A 23,593-nucleotide genomic window follows, 5' to 3' on the forward strand; every position below is an offset into this window, starting at 1 on the left:
ACATAAACATGCCTCATAATATATTTGTGGGATGCTACATTTCTTGGATGAATTGATACTCCGAGCCCGAATTATGCAAATGGCTAATTTTCATTAATTGCGCCGTGTGCACCTTTTAAATGGTGCGCCCAGCGCAAACAATGAAACTGTGCCACATTATGGTGAAGGCTCTGTGGCCAGGACAGCCGCAATCTCGTGCTGCCCTGGGGGCAGCGTATTCATGTGAAAAACTGCTTTGAAGCCCCTTTGTGTTTTCACAGTTCAGGCAGCAACCCACTTGCACTTTGAAGGGGTAATAGAGATCACCTTGTTGGTGGGTTCAGTGCGTGACTGTACCTGCCTGCAAGGGGATGCCTGGAGACCCTCTTTCCTCTCTCCTGAGGGCTGCCATCAGGGGACACACCTTTTAGGGGGAGCATTGTCAGTGCGCCTTTGAGAGCTTCTTTACCTCTGCGCCTGCGTCTGTAATACGCCCTAAGAGGGATGGGTGTGCCCAGACTGCAGCACACGTCTATAATAAGGCGCAGCCGCAGAGGCAAAGGGATTCCCAAATTTGCATGGTGCCATGCCCCCATGCAAATAAGGGAATGCCCTCTGAAGATACCACTGGCGCATTAAGTGCGCCTGCTCTATCGGTATTACACAAATGGCCACACAAGCATCTGCAGCCCCTTATGTAATACTAAAGACCACCGGGACACTTGTATAATGCGGCCCCAGGTACTTCGTATGGATGGACAAAGGAAGGCCTAAATGAGGAGAGGCCCTTATACTATGCTATTCATTTCTATAAAGGGTAAGGAGACCCTACGCCTAGCATAGGTCCAAAGGGACAGCATTCCAAGTGTTCCAGATCGGATGGTCAAGCATCTGCCATTTATGGAAACAAGGTGAAAGGTGAAAGTTTGGGGCTACCAGGCAGGGCATAAGGTGTGATTTTGAAGTTGTAGTATTGTAGTGCAGGGCCGGAAGACATGTCAGGGTTCCATAAGCCGTCTAAAAAATAAACAAGTCTTGGATGGGAAAAGAGGGAAATGCATGCTTGGCAACAAAATTGTGGTGAATTTTATTTAGATTCAAATAATCTGAAGTCAAAAGAGCAGAATGTTTGAAAGTCCAGTGGAGAGTACTATAATGTAATAATGTATAATGTACAGTAGCTTTTCAATATGGCTGCCCATTTTGCCCAGCATCCCTACTTCACTTATGTTTCTCAGAGGTCATTTTGCAGAACCTGGTACTGTTATAGTGATCCCGTTTACTGAGTACTGTATGTCTATGAACAGGGCTTTTCATGAGTACTGAGGCACAGTTTTTTGATGAAGGAGAGTATTATCCAGTTGTTAAGATACAACCATACAGCTGTGTGTACTGATATTTTGATGATGCAAGAGAAAACATTCATGGTATGGCTAATACCTTGGAGTGGTCCGAGTGACAATGATTTTTTCTTCTTTTAGGTCAGTGTCGCTGTTGGGGCTACCACTCGTGACCGAACTGTTGCTTTTGCCAGTGCTTTTGCAACCTTTTTTACCAGAGCTTTTGATCAAATTCGCATGGCCGCTATTTCAGAGAGTAACATCAATCTATGTGGCTCACATTGCGGGGTTTCAATTGGTAAGTAGCAAGACCTTAGAATATTTCTACATTTATTTAAAGAAAAAATGTATACTCTCATTTGGGTACCTGATGAGTATTAGTGCTTTTCGCTGTTCTATTATGTGCAAGATTCTTTAGGAACCTTTATCCTTTTTTAACTTCCCTAGATTTCAATCTGCACAGCCTGGCATCCTTGAGGAAATAATTTGAGAATTCCTCCAAAGATACATGCTTTTGCACTTATATAAAGATACATACAGATTGATAAATAGGTATTTCCCTTTGTATTTGTATGTAAAAATTAGTCAAAACAAAAAACTGAGAACCTTATTTATGATGGGCTGTTTTGTGTAATTTATATGATTTTTGTGATTTGTTAAGCAATCTCATTTGTGTTTTTGTTGCCTCCATGTAAATCCGATATTTTAAGGACATTGTTGCTGTACTCTTATTAGTAATGAATAATATACCACAAGCATAAATTAATAAGATATTGCTGCACACTCTGAAATTCTGTGACTATGCTGAGGCTGCGTGTGGAGTATATTTAAAAAGTCACCGATTCATTCTATGACTTGCAAAGTCCTGATCATAAAACCAATCTCCGATCCATTTTGTAGGAAATTCACTTTTTCTGACAGAGAGTTGTCAATAGGTTCAGAAGGCCATGGAACTCACCAGCACCATTGCGGAGGATGTGTATTGCCACTCTTCTGTCAGCTACGCAGGGAAGCACATTAAGGGTTTGAATAGTGTCCCCTTCCTGTCGGCTAGGAAAGATTAGTTTAGTAAATGTGCCTTTTTGTGAAAGTCACCTCAGATGTGTTGACTTTTATGGACCCTATCTTTGCTGGTCTTTGAATTTGGTGCACTGTCACACCACTGTTCAGTGCTACAGTGTGTGTGCTGTGTCCCTAAAATTGTACTGTAATGTTGGTTTCATTCGATATATTTAACTTTCCAAGAAAGTAAGTTGGTGCAGAAATTGCATCTGTGGAGAAGACATTAAGACCCAGATTTACTAACACTTTGCGTTGGGTTTGCGTTACTATTGTAATGCAAACCCGACGCATGCAGACACTCTCGGTGAAATAATTTTGCTTTGCAAGTTTGACTGAACGTAAACAAAGTAAAGTGATGCTTGCATTTCTCATTTAAATTAAAAGGTAAGAAAATATGATATTTAATATGGTATTGTTGTGGAAGTCCTTTGGATTGGCACAACCCTCAACTGTTGTGCCAAATACTGAATTAACACGTGTTGTATTGGATGCATCACATGGCTGCCAAGGTTTCAGATTGTATATGTGTGACATTTTTATAATTTCAGTGTAAATATGAGTGACGTTCAACAACTTTGAGTGACACTTTCTCGCTAACAGTGTAATGTCACCCACACCTTGGTAGTAGCATGGCACAGCCCACAGCCTAATTTTGACACTTGTTGCTGGGCTAGGCGGAAACAATACATTTAACAAAGATTCCCTGCCTTAGCCTGCCTGTGCCACCCTGACAAGCAACCAATCAAATTAATGGCATGATCAGATCATGATCAATTGACAGAGTCTTTCCAGGCTATCTGGCATGTGGGACCCGAGGCCAACTACAGGATGCGAGAGGACCCCCTTGCAGGGCTTCTCCCCGTACAGTTCTCCAATTAGGACCCTCTGTTACTGCAGTTTAGACTCACCCAGTCTTTGGCATGTGTTTAGAAGCCTCGTTTTGCATCTGTTTGATACTATCATTTGAACAGGGGTTGCTTTTTTACATTAACCCTTCCCGTGCTGATGACGGAACCGCTCCATACCTAAAGTGCGCACAGTTAGGAACGGAGGCAGAGCTTTTTCTAAATTTTCTAAATTTTTCTAAACTTTAATGTAACAGTCTTGTAAGGAAGCATTTTTTATTTCTCACGACTGACCGTTTTTGATGCTTGTAGACTTTGTGTTTGACAACTCTTTAAATGCATAAGCGCTCTTCAACTGTTGACGGCTTTTGTGTATCTTCGGCTTTGCCATTTCTTAGAATCTGTCTATCGAGGTCATGGCTTTTTCAAGATGGCTGCATTGTTGCATTTGTGATGGTGATTAACTTGTTCATTTTCATATGAAACATGACATGTAGCCTGTCTTTGACAAGCAATCTTCTTCTATGTATTCACTTCGTTCACATAAAGATATTTGAATTGCTGGTTTATGGCTTTTGTTTTTAATGCCTGTATTTGGTTGCCTTAATGTATCTTAAAGGCACAGTGCGTTTCAATGAACACGCTTTCTTTAATTTGCTGTGCTCAGCTATCATGATAAAATGCTGTTGGATTTACAGCTTTTCTGTCACACTGTGAAGACATGCTCACACATCAGCTCTCTGAAGAAACAATTACAATTCTAGCCTTTTGATAAAGGTATTGTCTACGTAATATTATGTGGTGTATGCCTTTTTAAGTTCACCATTTACAAAGCAAACTTTATCCTTGGCCCCATTTCAGAACACTCGAGGGTATATATTCTCTCTGCTAATGCTGCCTGTCAACAAAGGAGCCCTACACACTTCTTTCTTATTGTAGTAGCCCAAGATGTTACTTCATAATGAGATTGTCTTCTTGGGACATCTGAGGGCAACAAAGTTTCACAACTATTATCCAACACTTTTCCTAACAAAAATACAGGCCTAGTGTCTTTGACAATGGTTGTGTCTTGTATCCAAATTTTTTTGTGTGATATCTTTCTAATAAACCGTTCCTCATCTACTTCAACATGGTGTAGAAATAGAAAGGTATTATCTTCTGGGTGAGGTTTTTTGTTTGTATTTACACACAGCACCTAAAAAGATTTTGGCTGTGAGAGGTCTCCTGATGGGTAGTGTAGGAGCTCAGCCAGGCTCCATACTGTATATTATTCCCATAGCCTGATATTACTACACCCAGCTTCTGGAACACACTGGGGGATTGGAAGGATGTTGGCATGGCCTTCCTATGTGGAATAATATGTATGCTGCCATCAAAATGTTTGCTTACACAATGTCACGTTTCATTGAATACTGTGTATAGTTCTCTTTTTTAACATGTAGTCTTCCATCTATTTTCTTTCGTAAAATAGTCTAGGTCGTTGCTTTATTTGTGCGTAATACAGCAAGCTGTTAATTAGAACAGTGACAAAATTCACTTGTCAGAAACCACAAATTATTTTATTCCTCTTTTTTCTGCATTTGTTTAGGTGAGGATGGACCTTCTCAGATGGGCTTGGAAGATCTGGCAATGTTCAGGACAGTTCCTACTGCTACTGTCTTTTACCCAAGTGATGCAGTTTCAACTGAGAAAGCTGTGGAGCTAGCTGCAAACACCAAGGTACCTCTACATATCCTGTGTATAATGCTTACCATTCAAAGTATAATCGATTCACAGGTTAAACAAAAAAGATTAGTCTCTTGCGCAGGGTGTTGGAATTTAATAAAATAGCTGGTTGTCCATGGGACAGGTTGCTTCATAAATGGAGTTGTCCTACAAAAAACACTTTTCCCTTTCGTGCCACGTAGTTCAACAACAAATTATGGCAGCAATCTCATTATATAAAAGCTCTGATATTAGCCTTTCTGATTGTGCCAAGTCTCATACTATAGTAGGATGTGAATTTGAGCAATTTCCTTAATTTGCCACCTTTCCGCAGATCTACATGCTGCCACTAGAGGTAGCATTAAGCAATAGTTCCAGGGTTGGAATCTTTTCCCACCCTGAGAAAGGGTGGAAATGTACTTCTGACAATGACAACTTCTTCCAGAGTTGAGACAAAAAGTGGTTAGAGGGAACGTTAACTTGTAAATTGTTAGAAATGGGGGTCTGTACTTGGCAGAGGATGGTAACTTTGTCCTAGTAGGGACCCTTCTTCCTAGTCAGGGTAAGGGGGATACACTTCTAAAATAACCCCTGCTCTCCCCCTTAGTAGCTTGGCATGAGCAGACAGGCTTATCTCAGAGTCAGTGTGTAAAGCATTTGTGAACACAAACAGTAATACAGTGAAAACATTACAAATGGACACCAAACCAGTTTAAAAAAAATATGTAATCCTTATCCAGACCAAACGACAAAAATCAACAACACAGCAATAAAAATATGACTTTCAAATGGTAGACATAGTTCAGTTCAAAGCAAATTGCAGTTGCGACACTTTTCACACAAAGTACCTTGGCTGGGTCATGCAAACAAATGAAAAGGGCCACAGGGAAGGTGATGCGTCTGTTCCTACACTCAGGGAAGGTGGTGCGTCGGTTCCTTGCTCCGGGGAGGTGATGCGTCGGTTCCTTACTGCTGCGGAGTTGAGGTGATGCATCCATTCCTTACCGGAGAGGAGGTGATGCGTTGGTTTCTTACTGCGTCCCCTAACGATGTGACAATCTTGGTGCCTCAATGCGATGTGATGATCCAGAATGATGCGTGGATTCCTGCAGCTACACAGCAGGCCCGAGTCAAAATCGGGACGGTGATCTTGGACTTTGGAGATCAATGCTCTCGATACGGCATGCAGTGATTTCTCGAGCCGCGGGCAGGCGCTGTAATGATTTCATCAGCGATGTGTCGGAAACGGGTCAGCGGCAAACAGCCTCCAGAGGTCCAAAACAACAGCAGGCCCCTCTTAGCAGGTCAGAACTCCCAGCAAGGAAGTTTAGGGGAGCTGGTGGTGAAGTCTTTGTGTCCCTGAGACTTCAGAACAGGAGGCAAGCTCAATTTAAGCCCTTGGAGATCTTACTCAAGCAGGGGGCACAGCGAACAGCAAAGTTCGTTCTCCTTTCCTTGGCAGCAAGTAGCCACTGCAGGCCAGCCCAAGACCGCAAACAGCACAGGGGCAGTATTCATCTTCAGCTCTCCGGCTCTTCTCCTTGGCAAAGGTACCTCTTGATTCCCAGAAGTGATCTGAACTGCCAGTCTGAGGTCTGGGCCCCTCTTTTTATACAGTAAAATCTGTTGTTCTCTAGTGGCAGAGAAGCCCTGTGCTCTGTCAAAACCAGTTCTGTCCTCTCTGGTGCAGCTTCCTGGCAAGAGGTGGAGACAGCATTGTGAAAGGGCGACCAGGCCCATTCAGGTGAAAGCAAATCACCTGGCCCCTACTCTAAATGCAGCCCAGGTCTATTCAGCCCAGCCCTGACACATCAGACTCTCTGAAGCCACTGCTCCTCCCCAGCCCCGTTCATTCCAAAGGCAGACATGCAATACACAAACGTAGCAGAGGCCCACTGGATGGATAAGAAAGAAAATACCTACTTAAGTGGTGTTTTCAAACACAGATTATAAAAATCACCCTCACTAAAAGATGCATTTAACATTCTAAATTCAGGCATATCGTACTTTATTCTCCTATCTTGTTCCAAGGGGTAGTTATGCTTATAAGATGTTATAAGCAAACTCCCCATTCTATACACTGGGAACAGATAGCCTTGCAATAGTGAAAAATGAAAGCATCAGTATTTCACTAATAGGACATGTCACACACACCAAGACATGTCCTACCTTTCACATACACAGCACTCTGTCCACAGGGGTACCTTGGACCTACCTTAGGAGTAACTAACATATAAGAAAAGGGAAGGGTAGGGCCTGGCAAGTGGGTGCACTTGCCAGTCGACATGGCAGTACTAGATTGCACACAGATACTGCAGTGGCAAATCTGAGTTACATTTACAGGTTGCTTATGTGGGTGGCCCAATCAGTGCTGCAAGCCAAGAGCAGCATTTATTTCACAGGCCCTGGGCACACACGATGCACTGTACTAGGGACTGACTAGTAAATCAAATAGCCAATTATCGAAACACCAATCCATACCAACAATTTACAAAGGGAGCACTTGCACTTTGGCACTGAACAGCAGCTGCAAAGTGCCCAAAGCATCTGGACCAGCAAAACACACAACAAAAACACAGGAGGCAAAGGAAAAAAATGCAGGGGAAACTCGCACCAATGGTGCCACGTCAAACATAAATGCTAAACAGATTTTGACATGAGAAAATCTACACCTGCAGATTTGCTCATACCAAAAAACAGTTCAGAGATATTTGCTACGGGTACAATTTCCTGACCTACTTATGTAGATTCTTCTAAATTCATGAAAGCCATAAATCTGCACAAATACAGGTACATATACCATGGGTGCAGTTACTTGACTTTCCTTAAGAATTGGGGCCCTGGTTAGGTCTGGATTTAAGCAAGACCTTTAGTTTTCATTAAAATTCTATCTCTCTATCCGTCAACTGGCTTCTGCTCTTCAACAAGGAGCATATTATCACACAAAGTAGTTTTGTTCAGTGCCTTGGACTAATGTGGCTATGTGTGCTTTTGAAACCCAAAATACATGATTGCTTTTTGCCAATCTTTGTTGTGGTGGTGAGGGCCTGGCAGCTCCTACAAAGTTTTACCAAAACCATATGAAAACAAGGCACGCATTGACAAAACCAAAGGCTGACCAATAATATCAGACCTATTGGTCTTGGCAATACTTGCTTATTTTCATCTTTCCCATAATCTTGCTGTAACTGGTTGCACTGATTTTTCATTATGAATGAATATTCAACAAAACAATTGTTTTTCCAAGTTCCATTTTTTTTTGTTTAAACAAAGGAACATCAATCTTGCTTTCAAGCGTCTGCAGGTATTTGCATCGAATTCGAGAGCATTCTAGGAGCATTGTATGTAGCCTTATGTTAAACTTTTTAAATGCGTGTACAAATTTTTACACTTGAACCACTGTCAGTACTGTAGTCCAAAGTCACATTTCCTTAGACAGTCACTCTAATAGGAAAGGCTATGTATTAATGAACCATAAATAAAAGTTCAAACAGTATTAACATATGGACACAAATATTATCTTAACTACAGACAGTGCCCTTCCCTGATCCATAATGTGGTACTGTAAACTGGCAGCCGATGGGTTTGCCAGAACTGGAGAATTTAATTACACTTCACACTGGAGCAAAATTAGTGCTCTGTAGTAATTCATTTTAGTTAATTTTTCATGAATGAGTCCATAATGAAATTTTGGAAAATTTCGTCATTCTGTGCCAGGATCTTGTTGTATTCCCTTTGACAATGATTAGCAAATCATAGTTGAATTTGGCCAAGAGCTAAATAATTGTTTGCAGACTTTCCCGGAGGTTATTGTGAGGAACAAAACCCATTTTATTCTGCATGTAACATGATCCTATTCTACTAAGTCAGTTACATCTTCAATTTGATAAAGCACGCAAGCGCCATAAAGCATCACTGGTACTAAAGGCAAAGGGAGTGACATGCTCCAGATCAGAAAGCGGCAGGTTTTTAAAGCCTACCCAAACTTTATAAGACAGTTGTGAGTATGAACCTCAAGAGGAAAGGAGTTCCAACATGAAGCCTCTTTGAAAGAGAAGGCATTTCCACCTTGTTAAATGTTTTCTGAGATTAGGCCTACACAACAGAGAAGCCTGAGCAGTGTGGAGCCAACGAGCAGGAACGTAGGTAGAAAACAGATGTAAAGCCAGAGGCCACTGTGCTTCAGTGCTTTAAAACCTAAACCAAGATAGGAGAGGAGTTGGCCTAACGTCTAGGGCAGTCGACCTCGAATCTGGGGAACCAGGTTCGAGTCTTGGCAATGATGCTGAATATCCTGTGATTCTGGGCAAATCACTTAATTTCCCCGTGCCCAACAAAAATGAATGTGTCCTCATGTAACGCAACTGGTGCTAAAATGGAGAAAGGTTAAAAGAAACATCCTCAGCCTGGTGTAGCCAATGAATACTAGCTGTAGGTAGGCCCAGATAAAGGGTATTAGCATGGTCTAACTAGAGCAAACAATAGACTTATTAATCCTAACATAGTGATGGTGTGGGAAAAATGGAAAAAAATTACTAAGGTCTAGCAGAAGGGGGAAGCACATAGATGCAGTCTAGTGTTTCAAAGAAAGTTTCTAATGAAAATAATCCCCATTAGTTTTTGCAGATGTGAAAGGTTTAGGACAACGTCCCAAAGATTATGGACATTACGCTTCAGACAGTCATTATTCGCACATGTCACCATTTTAGTAAGCAAGTAGAGATCCTTCCTAAGAGATAGAACTCAGCAAGTTTTCCTCCGGCCCTATGCTTCTTCAGAGAAACCTTTGATTTGTGGCGTTCCACAGGGTTCGTCACTCAGTCCCCTGTGTTTTTAACGCTTAACTTGCACCTCTGGCGGATGTGGTTGAATCCTGGGATGTCAGAGTGATCTCTTATGCTGATGACACTCAGCTTGTGTTTTCATTTAGAGATCACTCTGAAGGCAATTTGTCCAACTTTCGACAATGCCTGGTCCACATCTCCTCCTGGATGACTACCAACAATCTGAAACTTAATGCGGATAAGACTGAGGTCCTATTTTTCAATCAAAAATCTCCTCTCCCGGCTGGAGTATGGTGGCCTGCTGAATTGAACCCTGCTCCAGTCCCAGTCTTATCCGCACAAAACTTGGGCTTTCAATTTGATAATGCTTTGTCCTGTAAGACCCAAGTTTCAGCAGCATGCTTTAGTAAACTGCGTATGATTAAAAAAATCTTCCCTTTTCTTCCGCTTGACTCACGGAGAACTGTGGTTCATGCGTTAAGCACGTCCCATTTGGATTATGCAAATAGTTTGTATGTGGGAGCCCCGGCCTATCTGATTAAACGATTGCAGATTGTACAGAACGCCGCGGCTGGGCTGATCTGTTACATTCCGTATCGCCACTCCATTACTCCATATTTGGTTAAACTGCATTGGCTGCCGGTGTCCTATCGTATTCAATTCAAAGCATTGGTCATTGCGTTTAGGGCGCTCAGTGGTCTGGGCCCTGCTTATCTGAGACGCAGGCTGAAACCTGTTCAGTCGGTTCGTGTTCTCAGATATAATCATCTTCGCCTCTTACATGCCCCCCGTTTCCGTCTTTCTAGAACGGGAGGTCGGGCTTTTGCTGTGGTTACTGCAAAACTCTGGAATCTTCTTCCTCCGGATCTGAGGTTCATGACTTAAGAGTCACTATTCCGGAGTAGACTTAAAACCTGGCTATTTTCTAATGTCTAGGCTTCGCTGTGCCTCTTTTGGTTGACTGCTGTTCGTAGCGCCGGGACACCCCCGTTGGGGATAGCCGTGCGCTTTATAAGCTTCAAAATAAATAAATAAATAAGGAACAAAGATTTACATGAGGGACCTCAGAGTTCCAACCTAATTAATCCAAGAATTAGCTCGGTGTCATCTGTGTAACATAAGTAAATCAGTTTTCCCAAAAGGGCAACTGAGATATTAAAAAGCTCCGAGCTAAGGGAACAGCCCTGACTAACTCCACAGGACATCTGCCCTGATTGAAAGCAATAGGGATGTAGGAGAACTTCCTGACTCCGATCAGAGAGAAAGGTAGAAAAACATTCCAAAGCATGACATCTAATGCCCACCCCATGAAGCCTGGAAATCACTATTTTATAAGGAGGAGGGCTGCTACTCAACCTTGATCTAGGATCATGTTTCGCTCATTTTGCTCTGCAATGTGTGCCACCTCCCTACTCTGTGTAGGGACAAACCCTGCCTATGTTATTTCTAGAACAGAACTTGAAGCGATAAACCTAGAGGGTTGAGCGTTTACCTCGCTCCTTCTGTGGTATCTTGGCAATACAAGGAAGAAGTGAAATTAGATGATAATTGCTCGATATGTCTTCATCCAAAGAGGGCGTTTTTTAACAGGGGGATCTTTTCCACTCACTAGGCACTAAAGCAGCTGAAGAAGTTGAATTAACACATTTTTGGATCTGAGTGGGTTATTGGAGAAAACAATCTGATGAAACATTCTGGCAGTGATCATCACTGACTTGATTAAGTAAACCACTGGGAATAGTGAAATAGATTTAAATGCCTGCAAAGGAAACTGTGAAGAGGGTGTCATCTCAACTACAGAATTCATTAAACAGTCTGGAGTTGAAAAAGTATCATAAATGGCCTGAATTTTATTACAAACAATGAGAGGGTCTCGAACATCTTAAAGAAGGCATGATGGCTTTCAGCACACACTTAGGATTGGTAAATTTGCAAACGATATTGAATGTCTATTGAGAGAGAATAGTGGCCCTTGAAATGCTAGAGGCGTCAAATTGCATTCAACCAGTTTACATGTCTTTGTTATCTTTCTAACACCTACAATGATAATAAGTCATACATGTGTTTGATTTGCTAAACCTCTGACCAATTCATGGGCCTCAAATCAGAAAAAAGTCTGTGGCCAGTATGTCTGTCTGACTATCAGTGCTGTTTCACACCTCATACCTTGGAAATTGTTTGTTCTATAGGACCAAGCTTAGCTGTAATACATTTTATCCAGGCCCTTTAATGTACCTTTCAAAAACATAAACAAAGTTGTTGCTTATCTTCTTCACATCTTCCTACTATATTTAATAGTCCTTTAACAGCAGACTGAACAATCTTTGTGCATTACCCGAGTCAATGAATACACAAATTGCATTTGATCCCTATATAAACTCATATTTTCAGTATACTGAAACCTGAAATACATTGCTTTTAAATTTCCAGGGAGACAGTAGGACTGGCAGTTTAAGAAGCGCCCTTTCTTATACAAATTAAATACATTCATATGCCTTGGCACACGCATTTCAGGAACACGGTGTGGTGCTGATATGTCCTTATTGTTTTTCATCCATGGTCAGAATTAGGTAGATCTTCAACACACCACACCACATATTAGACTCAATAATTATAGTCCTTCAGCAAATCCCTCTTGGCCTTTTTGTTCAACATCAACTTTTGACCCCCACCAACCCAGGTATATAACTGTGTCGACGCCTCATCATTTAAGTAGCACAATTATATTGGCACAATCCTTTGACTCAAAGAGATGTATCTTTCCCTTCACAGTAAGTTGACCAGCAGTCAGGCAAAAGATACCTAAAAAAATAGCAAGTACAGCTATACCTGACTGGAGCTCTAGCAGGCAGGATCCTCCGCCAGTGAATGTCACAGGCAGGTGTGCAAAAAGCGCATCAACTGCCCGGGGACCTCCAACCCAACTCAACAGCTATTCAGGTGTTAAAAGTGGATATTAGCCATTTTTCTTCATTGGCCAACTTCTTCACAAAATGCTTTCTAAATCTAATTTTTGATATTCGTTTGAATTTTTGGTTTAAGTGATAAAAATTGTGAATATAAAAGTTGTATTACTACTAATTGTAAATTGTGTTTCTCATCTTATCTATTAATAATTAGGGTATATGTTTCATTCGGACCAGTCGGCCTGAAAATGCGGTCATCTATAACAGCTCTGAGAACTTCCAAGTGGGACACGCCAAGGTAACTTTCCTTAATAAACAGATCATAATTTGCGTATAGTTTTGCTGGTTTTGTTGATGTGAACACTTGAATATAATTTTTCAAGACTAATCTAAAAAAAAAGAAAAAATGTAAGGTATGATGTGTACCACGTCAAATAAATATATATATTTTTTGTAAAGAATACACATATCCTAATTGTAATAAAAATATAGGAAATCAGAACATGGAACAAATTAGCCCCCGAGACTTGATTACCCCTTAACCTGTTTAGATATAAATGAGTGAAATGTAAAACAAACATGTTCAAAAGAAACAAAAAAAGAGTCTTTTGGGGGACCAAAATACTATAACCATTTATTTAGTAGCTAGTAAGACTGATGGAAATGTTCAGCTTCAAAAATGACTCAAAAAATGATCCACCAGAGGACAGTACAACATTAACACAAGCCATTAGAGGTCAGCGGTAATCATAGGATATGGTGATGAGGGGCTGAATGAAGTAAGTAACTGCGGTCATTGCACCCTCTTTCTCTCTGGTGGTATTTGCAGGTTTTCCCATGCATTATGCTGAAGCTAGGGATTGCTCTGTGCATCTATACAATCAGGCAACGGAATCTTCCTGTACAGTAGTAGTTATATATAAGTATTTTATAGATATGTGCAGCAGGCCTTTGCTGTTGCTGAACCGTCCTGCTCCCTGTAACTATAGGATTCATGCTTGCACCCGCCTTATGTAAGGTAAGAGGATATGCAAGACACATCAGATCTCTTCAAGATGCTATGCAGGAAGAAACCGTCTGAAACATGTCATTGTAATTGTGTGCCTACTATGAATATTTAGCACATCAGAATGTGATGACCTTAAGGCAGACATGATTTTGACCTCAAAAGGAACCAGAACCATCACCAACAACAAGCTAGTTAATGCAGGACAAACCTCATATCGCTAGGAAGCACAGCTTGAATTCTATTCGAAGGTTATGTGGAAATGTTTACAGACTATGCAGATAATGTATTGAAATGTAAGTGCATTAATGAGTAATTTGGCTGATTAATGGTGCTAGCGTGTTAGAAAGGGCAATGGTAAAACCTCCAGAAGGTATAGAATAAACACCATATGTAAGCCTAGAGTCTCATAGATTTAGCGTCCGGTTAGCATTACTTTTTCAACACAAACCCGACGCTAAACCTGTTTTGGGATTTACAAACCAATGCTAATTGGTATTAGCATTGTTTTTTATGTAAAAGTAGCGCAAAGCAGCGCAAAAAGCTGCTTTGCATTACTTTGCATCAAGCGGGTGTTACATGGGTGTCGTGCAACCTCCCACACTTTTTGACGCTAAGCCCCATTCACTAACATTGGTAGAAAGGGTTTAGCACCAAAAATTAATGCAGCTGAAAAGCAGTCATTAAATGTTGAAATGTTTTAATCTCTCCATGCTTTTTGCATGCCTGCTGCCCTGTACAGCCCACACACAAATTAGCAACAGCTTTTAAACTTGTCTAGGCATAGTATTGTGTACAGGAAGGCACACACCCTAGCATTATGGCACTAAGGTGTGTGCCTGGCGTATGGCAGGTGAAATCGGCGCCAGCGCTAGGGAGAGTGGAGGAGAGTGCCATGTCTCTGTGAATATGGTGTTCTCCTGCTCTCTCTCTGTCACGCAATGTAGTGCAGCCGCTTTGGGTGCTGCGCTGGGCTGTCTGAAACATTTCAGAACCTGGGCCATAGGGAAAACATGGCTCCATTTCAACCAATGTCAGTGAATATGGTTTAGCGTCAAAAAGCATGGGTGGTTGCATGCGATCGCCCATTTAACACCTATATAACACCTGCTTGATGCAAAGTAATGCTAAGCAGCATTTCGTGTGGCTTTACTTTACGTTTACATACAAACCAACGCTAACATAAATTAGCGTTGGTTTGTAAATCACAAAACAGGTTTATCGTCAGGTTTGCATTGAAAAAGTAACACTAATTTGACGCTAAACCTTTGAGAATCTGGACCTAGGGCTTTTATATTATTTGGTGTTCTGCATGATGAGTTTTTCTGTTGATGGCACCCACATCACGTCAATGTTTGTAGCCATCATGCTGGGGCTTACAAAAAACAGATAGGGTGGTCATGCACCAAAAAAGTGAGATTTTCGGTTGGGTGTTTACAAAGTTCTAAAATAAAATAGTGCTTACTTTAAAAAAAACCCTCAAAAGTTACCCACTGTATTAAACTTGACACTGTGAACTGGTTTGGTTCAAGAAGGACTAGGTACATATTGTTCTTTGTCACAGCTCTTTCAAACGAGTTCGAGTGAGTATGCAAATGGCCCGATTACAAAATTCAGTAACAAATGTACACCTGTAGGATTACGTCTATGACTGGGGTAAATTTCCCACTTTTACAGCATTCACAATATTTTTGATGAGTGTTTTTTGTGAAGTATTAACTGTTGCAGTTTTCCCAAGAGTAAGCTGGGAATTCTTTAGGGAATTCCATTACTGTTGGGTGAAAAACGAATGTGTATATTTGCTGTTGCACACATCCCGACAAATTGCACTTGGTAAATATATATTTTTTTAATTTTCAATGGAAGAAAATATTTTTTCCCTGAAGAGAACTGCCCCCCTCCCCTACTTCTCACTGACCACCAGATCAATTTTGGGGAATCAGTTCCCATTGTTTCCTTGAATAGTCGTTCACTTTAAAGTTTGACAGCATGTACAGTGGGAATGGTTCGTGAAAATGTTTTACGAAATTCCCTGGGTATTGCTGCCCTTGAACGCCCGCTCCTACCAGCTTCGCGAATTTGATGTCATTAGGATCATATTCCTATGTGAATAAACATAAGAGAAGGAGGGCCTGATTTATATCTTGGCGGATGGGTTGCTTTGTCACAACGGTGATGGATATCCCGTCCACCGAAATATAAATCCCATTATATCCTATAAGATTTATGTTTGAGCGGATGGGATATCCGTTACTGTTGCGATGGAGTAAGCCGTCTGCCAAGACCTCAATCAGGCCCAATGTGCCTTGTTCTGTGAAATGTTTCTGTATTTGTGATTAAATGAACTTTAAGTTGTCGCTATGTGCCCTTTTTTCCTGTCAGGTGGTGCATCACAGTAAAGATGACCAGGTGACTGTCATTGGAGCAGGTGTAACACTGCACGAAGCCCTGGCTGCTGCAGAGCAGCTAAAGAAAGGTAAACAGATTACTAACCACAAGACTTTTAGTAGTCTTCCTTGCATGCTATTTTTGGCTAAATGTCGTCTGAGGAACAAGACTGATGTAAAACATGATTATGGTATATATTGGAGTGCGAATCAATTCCATATGTACTTTTCATAGAGATGTAGAGCTCACAATTAGTAGTTTGATTTAGAATGAAATCCTCCACGAAGCTCCAAGACTGCCTTTTGCCACAGCTACGAAAGGAGTATGTAGTTCGTAAATTACATCCACTTGTCCCAGAATTGTCTCTAGTACTGAGGAGTGGACGTTATTCCAAATCCTTTCTGAAGTCCTGTATTAAAATGTGGTATCACCCTTCCAAAATAATATGTTGACTTTTTGCAGATGTACTCTCTGAACCATATTATTTCAGGTTGGGTCAGATCTATGAAAGATTTTGCCCCGCATTAAGAACATTTTAGGACTCTCTTAACTCTTGAAAGACAGTCTTAAATGTATTGTACATCACTTAGGATAGGATAAAATATAGAGTGCTCTAAAACCACACTGGTGCCAAAGTGCTATAACAGGACAGACAGAGCAACAAGAGCAGAGCAGGCAAGAATCAAGGATTCTGAGATGAAAAAAGGCAGGTTTTCAGATGTTTTTTGAAGGACATAAAATAATCTGTTACAAAGATATAGGTAGGCAGAGTGTTCCATAGTTTGGGGGCAGCCACCGAAAAGGAACACCCACCCCAACTTTTCTTCCAAAATATGTTTTTTACAGCATGAAGATCAAAGTAGTCTGCCAGGAGTGCACTAATGAAAAAGATCATTTATTTGTCTGGGGCCCCTCTGGTGAAGAGCCTCAAAAAATAAGCAGAAGGCCTTGAAGGAAATTTGCCTCCTGACTGGAAGCCAATGAAGGGATCGAATCCCATCTCTAACCAAGTGCCGTTTGGGAATGTTCAGAATAATGCGGTTTGCCGCATTCTGTACAACATGAAGTTTGTTATGGGAGGAGCTGTTAATATGAAGGTAAAGTGCATTACAGTAGTCCAGCCGTGAGGTGACAAGGGCAATAGTCTGGTGCAGTTCTGGTGAAATATAAGGAAACCTCTTTTTAGGGTACTAATAATGTAAAAACAGGTGCTAGTAATACGACTGACATGTGCATCAAAACTCGGAGTGTTGTCAAAGATGACCCCAAGGTTTTTAGCTGACTTGACAGAAGTGGGGAGATGTCCACAGGCTTCCGGCCACCAGATGTTCGACCAGATGGAGTTTTGAGAGCCATGAATCTTCAGAGAATTGTCTTTCATCCAACAGATAATGCTAAACATACACTGGCTGAACCTCCCTGCCACAAAAGACAGGTCTTTGGAGATGGATACAATAATTTGAGTATCATCTGCATATGATAGGACTTGAAATTCAAATGAATGCACCAGATCAGCCAGAGGGCCACATATAGGTTTACAAGAGTTGGGCTCAAGAATGAACCCTGAGTCACCCCACAGGGAAGGCTGAAAGCCTTTGCCTTGAAACCGCTGTAGCTTCCAATTTGCACCCTGTTAGATAGAAAAAAGTGGAAAAGCTACAGGGTCGACTCACTAACCCCAGCTTGCTGCAGACGCTGAACCATCCATGCAGGCAAGACATTAATGAATGCTGCAGACAGGTCAAGCTTTACCAAGATAGCCGCCCACCCTTATCGACCTGGCCGTGGATGCTGTCCGCAGCCACAATAAGAACAGTCTCTGTACCCATTTTGAGAAGATCGAAGATTCTATGGCCACTTAAAACCTATTTTAAATTTGGCCCACCAGTCTTAAAGCTGTCTCAAACTAATACAAACCATTTGTAAATGAAGCATTTTTCCTACATTTGCAATGCACTATGAATAAATATTGTCAGGGATCATTGCCTACACTTTTCTCCCACTCCTCTCATACCTTGTGAGGAAGACCGGACCATCAACTCAAATACTCCTGCTGGCTCTAATCTGGTCCAGGCAATTCTCATATTCCATGCTCCTGGAGATGTCCTTGAGACCCCGCTCTCGATCAGTCAGTCAATCAGGTAGGGAAGACTTGAGTGCCCCCCTCAACCTCCTTCATATGTGGGCAGCCACCACTGTTAGGCACTTTGTGAATATCCTTGGATTCTTAGTGATCAGGAAAGGTAATACTTTGAATTGGTAGTGATATCTACTTACCAAAAAGCATGTGTACCAGAGATGAGCAGGGTGGATGGGTATGTTAAAGGCGTCCTTGAGATCGAGCACTTGAATTTCATTGTTGAAGCAGAGGGATGATGCCGTGTAGGGGAGCCATATGGAAAAGTTCTGACAGGTTGCATTGTGGAGTAGCCTGCGGTTCAAGATAGGTCTGCGGAAGGCGTCATTTTTGGGGGTGACAAAGAACAGAGAGTAGACTTTCTTACCTTTCTGGTGTTTAGAGGCTATCTCTTTTGCCGCTTTCTGGAGCAGCACTTGGACAAGAACAGGTGAAGATGGTCTCTGCTGAAGATGTCTGCAAGGTGGGATGTTGGGTGGGCTTGCGAGAAGTTTGCCCCAAGGGCATGTGTGTGTGTGTACCATGGCACTTTGAAATATGCACTTTTGTGCATTTTTCAAAGTTTTCACAAATTACCATCAACTTTAAATTGATGGTAATTTGTGATCCCAAATTGCGAAATCGCAATTTTAACGTGCATCATGCATTGCATTTAGGAAATCACAATTTGTGATTCCTTAAATGCATTCGCAATTTAGGTAATCGTAAAATTTGAGATTACCTAAATTACGAGATTGCATTTGGGTTGATGTGTCCCAAATGCAAAAATACTGGTCGCAATCTGCCCCTTTGCGACTGGCATTTACAATGATGCATGTGCCCCTTAGAATTGTTTTAGTTTCCAATAATGTTCCTTTTCTATTGACGCCTTTCTGAAATTATTTATATTAACAGCACCTCAACAGGGATGAGTAATAACTTGATGCCTGTGCACATTAAGTTAGTCACATGCTCAAATGCCTCAGTAGTGTTTGTCACACTTCCTTATCATTACTATGCAGTCTGCCTCCATTGCATAGCACATACTTGTCACCAAACGTGGATAACCACCATCTTCCCTATCATCACAGACAGTTCCCAGTCCTGGACTTTTCTGTGATGATCAAATGCATTCTGGGTGTTGTAGTCTTGTTTTGCTCCTGTTGAACCATTTAGAGTAACACCTGAAAAAAGGTGAAAAATTCAACACTGAAGACATTTTTCGTAATTAATTGAGGATTGAGATGCTCAACGTACACCTCACTTACTCCATGGTTTCCGACATGTAATCTAAAATAAATCACATTTGATAAAGATGTAAATGTTAGCTAAAGTAATACATTTTGTTTTATGTAACCTCAATCAAATGCCATCTTTTTGTTTTTGTTATTTATGAAGTAACACACGGCACTGTTCTCTTTCCTTTTGCAGAACGAATCTATGTCAGGGTGATTGATCCATTCACGATCAAACCATTGGACAGCAAAACAATTATTGAAAATGCAAAAGCTACCGGAGGCCGCATCATCACTGTGGAAGACCACTACTATGAAGGTATGGTGCACCATAACCGGAAAGGCAGTGCAGCACCTCATGTTGGTGTCAATTTTTATGTCCAGAGTGTGAGATGTAGCATTATATTCCTTTGTTTCTAGCATCTCAATTCTGGATCCTTTTTCTCAGAAACCATGAGTGTTGCTCTGTGAACACAGAGTACACGATGTAGGCAAGTTAGCACATTGATTTACGTGCTCTTGATGACATCTCTGTGTGACAAGCAGGTTACTGCCTTAAATCAGGCATGGCCAATTGATTGAGACTGATAAGTCGAATATCATTCAATTATGTATTTTTACCACATTTTTTATACAGAACTTAGATGAAGCAATATTTTTGTGCTAACCTTTAGTAAAAAGAAGTATACAAAACAATAATGGATGGAACGCTTGAATTAATTTCAACCACAGGTAATCACTCTGGACTGCACCCCAATCCATCATTATTTTGCACGCTGTGCCACCTCAGTTTGAGACCAGCCATATGCAAATCATTCTCGATCCTACTCCGATAGGAACAGTCTAGCCCGAACTGCCATGCCAGATCCTCCCTGTACGGGAACACAAGTAACCCAGGACCAGTTTCACCCTTATTAGGGCACATCACTTGGGTATATCATGGTTGTAGTGGAACAGTAGTGTGCATGGGACCATTGTCAGGGTATAACCGGCCCATCTAGGGTGTTGCTCTGAAGTATACAAAGAAATGATGGATGGAATGCTTGAATTAATCTCAAGCATTGATAGTTATTCAGGCCGCATCCCAGCCCCTAGCTGTTTTGCACACCAGAAAACCTATTTGAACCAGCCATGTGCAAATCAGTCCTGACTTTGCTCCACTAGGAAGTCATTATCAATAGATTAAAACATTGGAATATTGAGAGCTCCACTGAAGATATTGAAGTGGCCCAGTGCCAATAATGACTGCAAAGATATTATGCATCAAAATTCCATTGCTTCTCTGTTTCTGCCTGTTTATTTTAGAACATTTCACATTCAGTGGGTGGATTGTTCAGATACCTTTTATAGACCTTCTGCCTTGGGTTGTAATGGTTGTTAAAGGCCTCCTCCATCGTTACAGGCCCTCGCCTCGGCTCAGGCCTATAACTCAGGAAAAGGGCATTTACCAACCCTTGTAGCTCTTAGCAGTTGGCGATAATATATGGAAGTGCATTATAAATTCCTGTATTTTATTATCTTACTCAAGGTGTTATGATGTCAGAATCTGCCCTTAATAAAAAATAAATATCACTACTTGCATGTGTGTGTTTACCATACGAGGGTTGTGAAGTCTCGATGCTCTCATACTTCAGCAATCCCTGATTGGGCAACCACATTCCCTCAGAAACGGAGATAAAGTGTGGCTCGCCACCACTGTGCTCGTCTGAAAAGATCTGTCGGGTGTCTGCTATTATCATCAGATGCGGACGGTACATGTGAGCGTGGAGGGGTGGAGTGTGGAGGTGGAAGTCGATAGACAGAATATGTTAAAATAAATAAATAAAACCTATTCCGTTGTCTCTCGACTCCCCTCCCCTACCCCACCCTGCTCCACTGCCACACCACGCTTACCTGCCCCGGCTGCAACTGATTATCTCCCTCCCAATCTCTCAGGGAATCTCTAGGACATCTGCTGGAGTGCAAAAGTCATGCCTAGGCCTGAAAAAACTGTAGCAGCAGCTATCCCAGCTGATCAGCAAGTGAAAACATCATCATCCAGTTTCAGTCAACCCCAGGCTCCTGTTCTAATGAGAGGCAGAATTTAAAAGGAAAATAAGATGGTCATCATGGCAACACTTTGAGCTAGGAGAACTCTTCGATGAAGAAGACATATTTTATGGGGAAGACAATAATTTATTTTCTTCAGTGTTTTCTTTTTCTTGTAAGCACCAATAATGTGTTTTTGACAATACTTTTTTTGGGGGGGTTGCAAACTTTGTAGCATCTCCATATCACATGTGGCACTATCAGCCAGCCCTGGCTTTCCAGCCTAAGACATTTTCACAGTACACATTGCTGGCAAAATATTCCTATAGGAAAAGTCCACTGAACACTTTTATTATTGGCCAACTGATAGCTATGAAAGGAATCAGTGGTATATAGAGAGTATGTTATACAGAATAAAACATTGCCAACCGTCCATTACAAAGAAAGTTCTTGTCACCTTGGAGTTCTGTGACCCTGTAAAGAGACTAGCCCTGCAGCCTTGTGCTGCTATAAGGGCAGTAAACTCCTCAGGGACTTGCACTATCCTGGAAAAGTAATGTTGGGGTTACTTTATACCATATATTGTTCTGGTTATAACTCTATATTTGAAGAATTGACGAGTGGAAAAATTCTGATCCATAACTGCAGACACCATCCAGGCAAGTAGAAATGAAAATTTTAGATGTTCCCCACAGAATCACAAAAAAAGTTAGGTTTGGATGTATAAGGATTGGTATCTCTAACTACATGCAAAAACACGACTTAGACAATCAAAGTGTTTGTAGTGAAGCAACAATTTAGCCATGCTGGATTTCTGAATGAGATATTCTTCTGTTTTTTTAGGTGGTATAGGAGAAGCAGTGGCGTCTGCTGTTGTGGGAGTGCCCGGCATCACATTAAGACGCCTCGCAGTATCCCATGTGCCACGCAGCGGGAAGCCAGCAGAGCTGCTCAAGATGTTTGGCATTGACAAAGACAGCATTGTACATGCTGTCAAGGCAGAAGTCAACCAAGAAACTAATTCCAAGTAGTGTGGGGACCACCACACTGCACATGGGAGCAATTATAAGGATAGGAAACTGCACTGTTTAAATGCTATTGTGCCTCTAGTAGAAACAAATGATGCTTTTATTAAAAAGGGATTCATTTTAGAAATTATTGCTCACTGTCCCTTGTTAGTGTCTCCTAGTTGTTTTATATTTTTGTATACATTCCACAAGTATTAAACTCGTTCTTGGGTCAACATTATGCAGTGCTTAATTTGTTATGGTGGGTGCAGGTGGTGGGTACCAGGACTCATTTTTCATCATTAGAGATAAAGGCACAAAATGGAGGAACAAGGATGAACAGAGAGATAGAAAGCGAGCGATGCAAGGAAAAAAACTGAACTGATAAAGAATCTGCAAGAGTGACAAAAAACAGTGGCAGTGAAAGGAAAAGGAATGAGGTAACATCAAAATTAGAAAGTCTTGGTATTTATTCAGCACCCTCAGTATTCAGCAGCAGGATCCTAAGACAAACTTTGCAACCCTGCACTCATGATTCTTGAGCACTGTGATCATGTTCTGCGTTAACTTGCATGCTTGTGACTTCTGCACTATTTCCAGGCTGTGTTTACAGAGCAGGCTCCATTAATCAACTAAGCAAGTACTGTAGTTACCATTCAGGTCTGACCTGAGCCACAAGCCCAGTTTTCTTTTCATTCCCACCACACACAGCAGACTTAACTTCCATCGTTACTATTGGTTGTCATCCTTTTGTTCTCCATGTTATCCACACCATGCTGTTTGTAATTCCTAATTAGATTCATGTTGCAGCCAATGTTTGTAACAGGTGACACAGTGGCATTTTAGTTCAGATCTTAACACATTTCATTCCTCCGTGAATTGTTGTTGAACCAAATACAATAAAATAAATGACACCCAATGTGGTATTGGTATGATTTTTCACTGAATTGTATCATGCAAAGGTCAAGCAGTCAATACAGTACCCAAGAAAACTAGAGTAATTGGAAGGTGATCCAGTGGAAGCGGTGTACATTTTATGGTCTCAGACATGAGTTACCCACTGCACCGTAAATTCATTCCTTAGCAACACAATTTACAATAACTTGAGTTTGGCCCATAGAAACTCTACAATTCATCACAACCATAAGGTCCTCAGATAGATCTTTGTATGAGCTAACAGGGACACAGATAAC

The 23,593-nt window shown here is 41.3% G+C and overlaps 1 protein-coding gene across 1 annotated transcript in view; it reads left to right on the forward strand.

Annotated features, from left to right (window-relative positions):
- Positions 1–23,319, forward strand: part of TKT (transketolase) — a 70,188-nt gene extending 46,869 nt beyond the window's left edge. The window contains exons 9-14 of the mRNA XM_086939147.1: positions 1,461–1,617; positions 4,815–4,945; positions 12,835–12,918; positions 16,009–16,102; positions 19,562–19,684; positions 22,237–23,319. Of these exons, the coding sequence (XP_086795273.1) occupies positions 1,461–1,617; positions 4,815–4,945; positions 12,835–12,918; positions 16,009–16,102; positions 19,562–19,684; positions 22,237–22,424 (777 nt within the window). The 3' untranslated portion in view covers positions 22,425–23,319. The remainder of the gene's footprint in view (positions 1–1,460; positions 1,618–4,814; positions 4,946–12,834; positions 12,919–16,008; positions 16,103–19,561; positions 19,685–22,236) is intronic.
- Positions 23,320–23,593: the final 274 nt, after the last annotated feature.

This window comes from Lissotriton vulgaris, chromosome 9, assembly GCF_964263255.1.
Source record: "Lissotriton vulgaris chromosome 9, aLisVul1.2, whole genome shotgun sequence".
NCBI lineage: Eukaryota > Metazoa > Chordata > Amphibia > Caudata > Salamandridae > Lissotriton > Lissotriton vulgaris.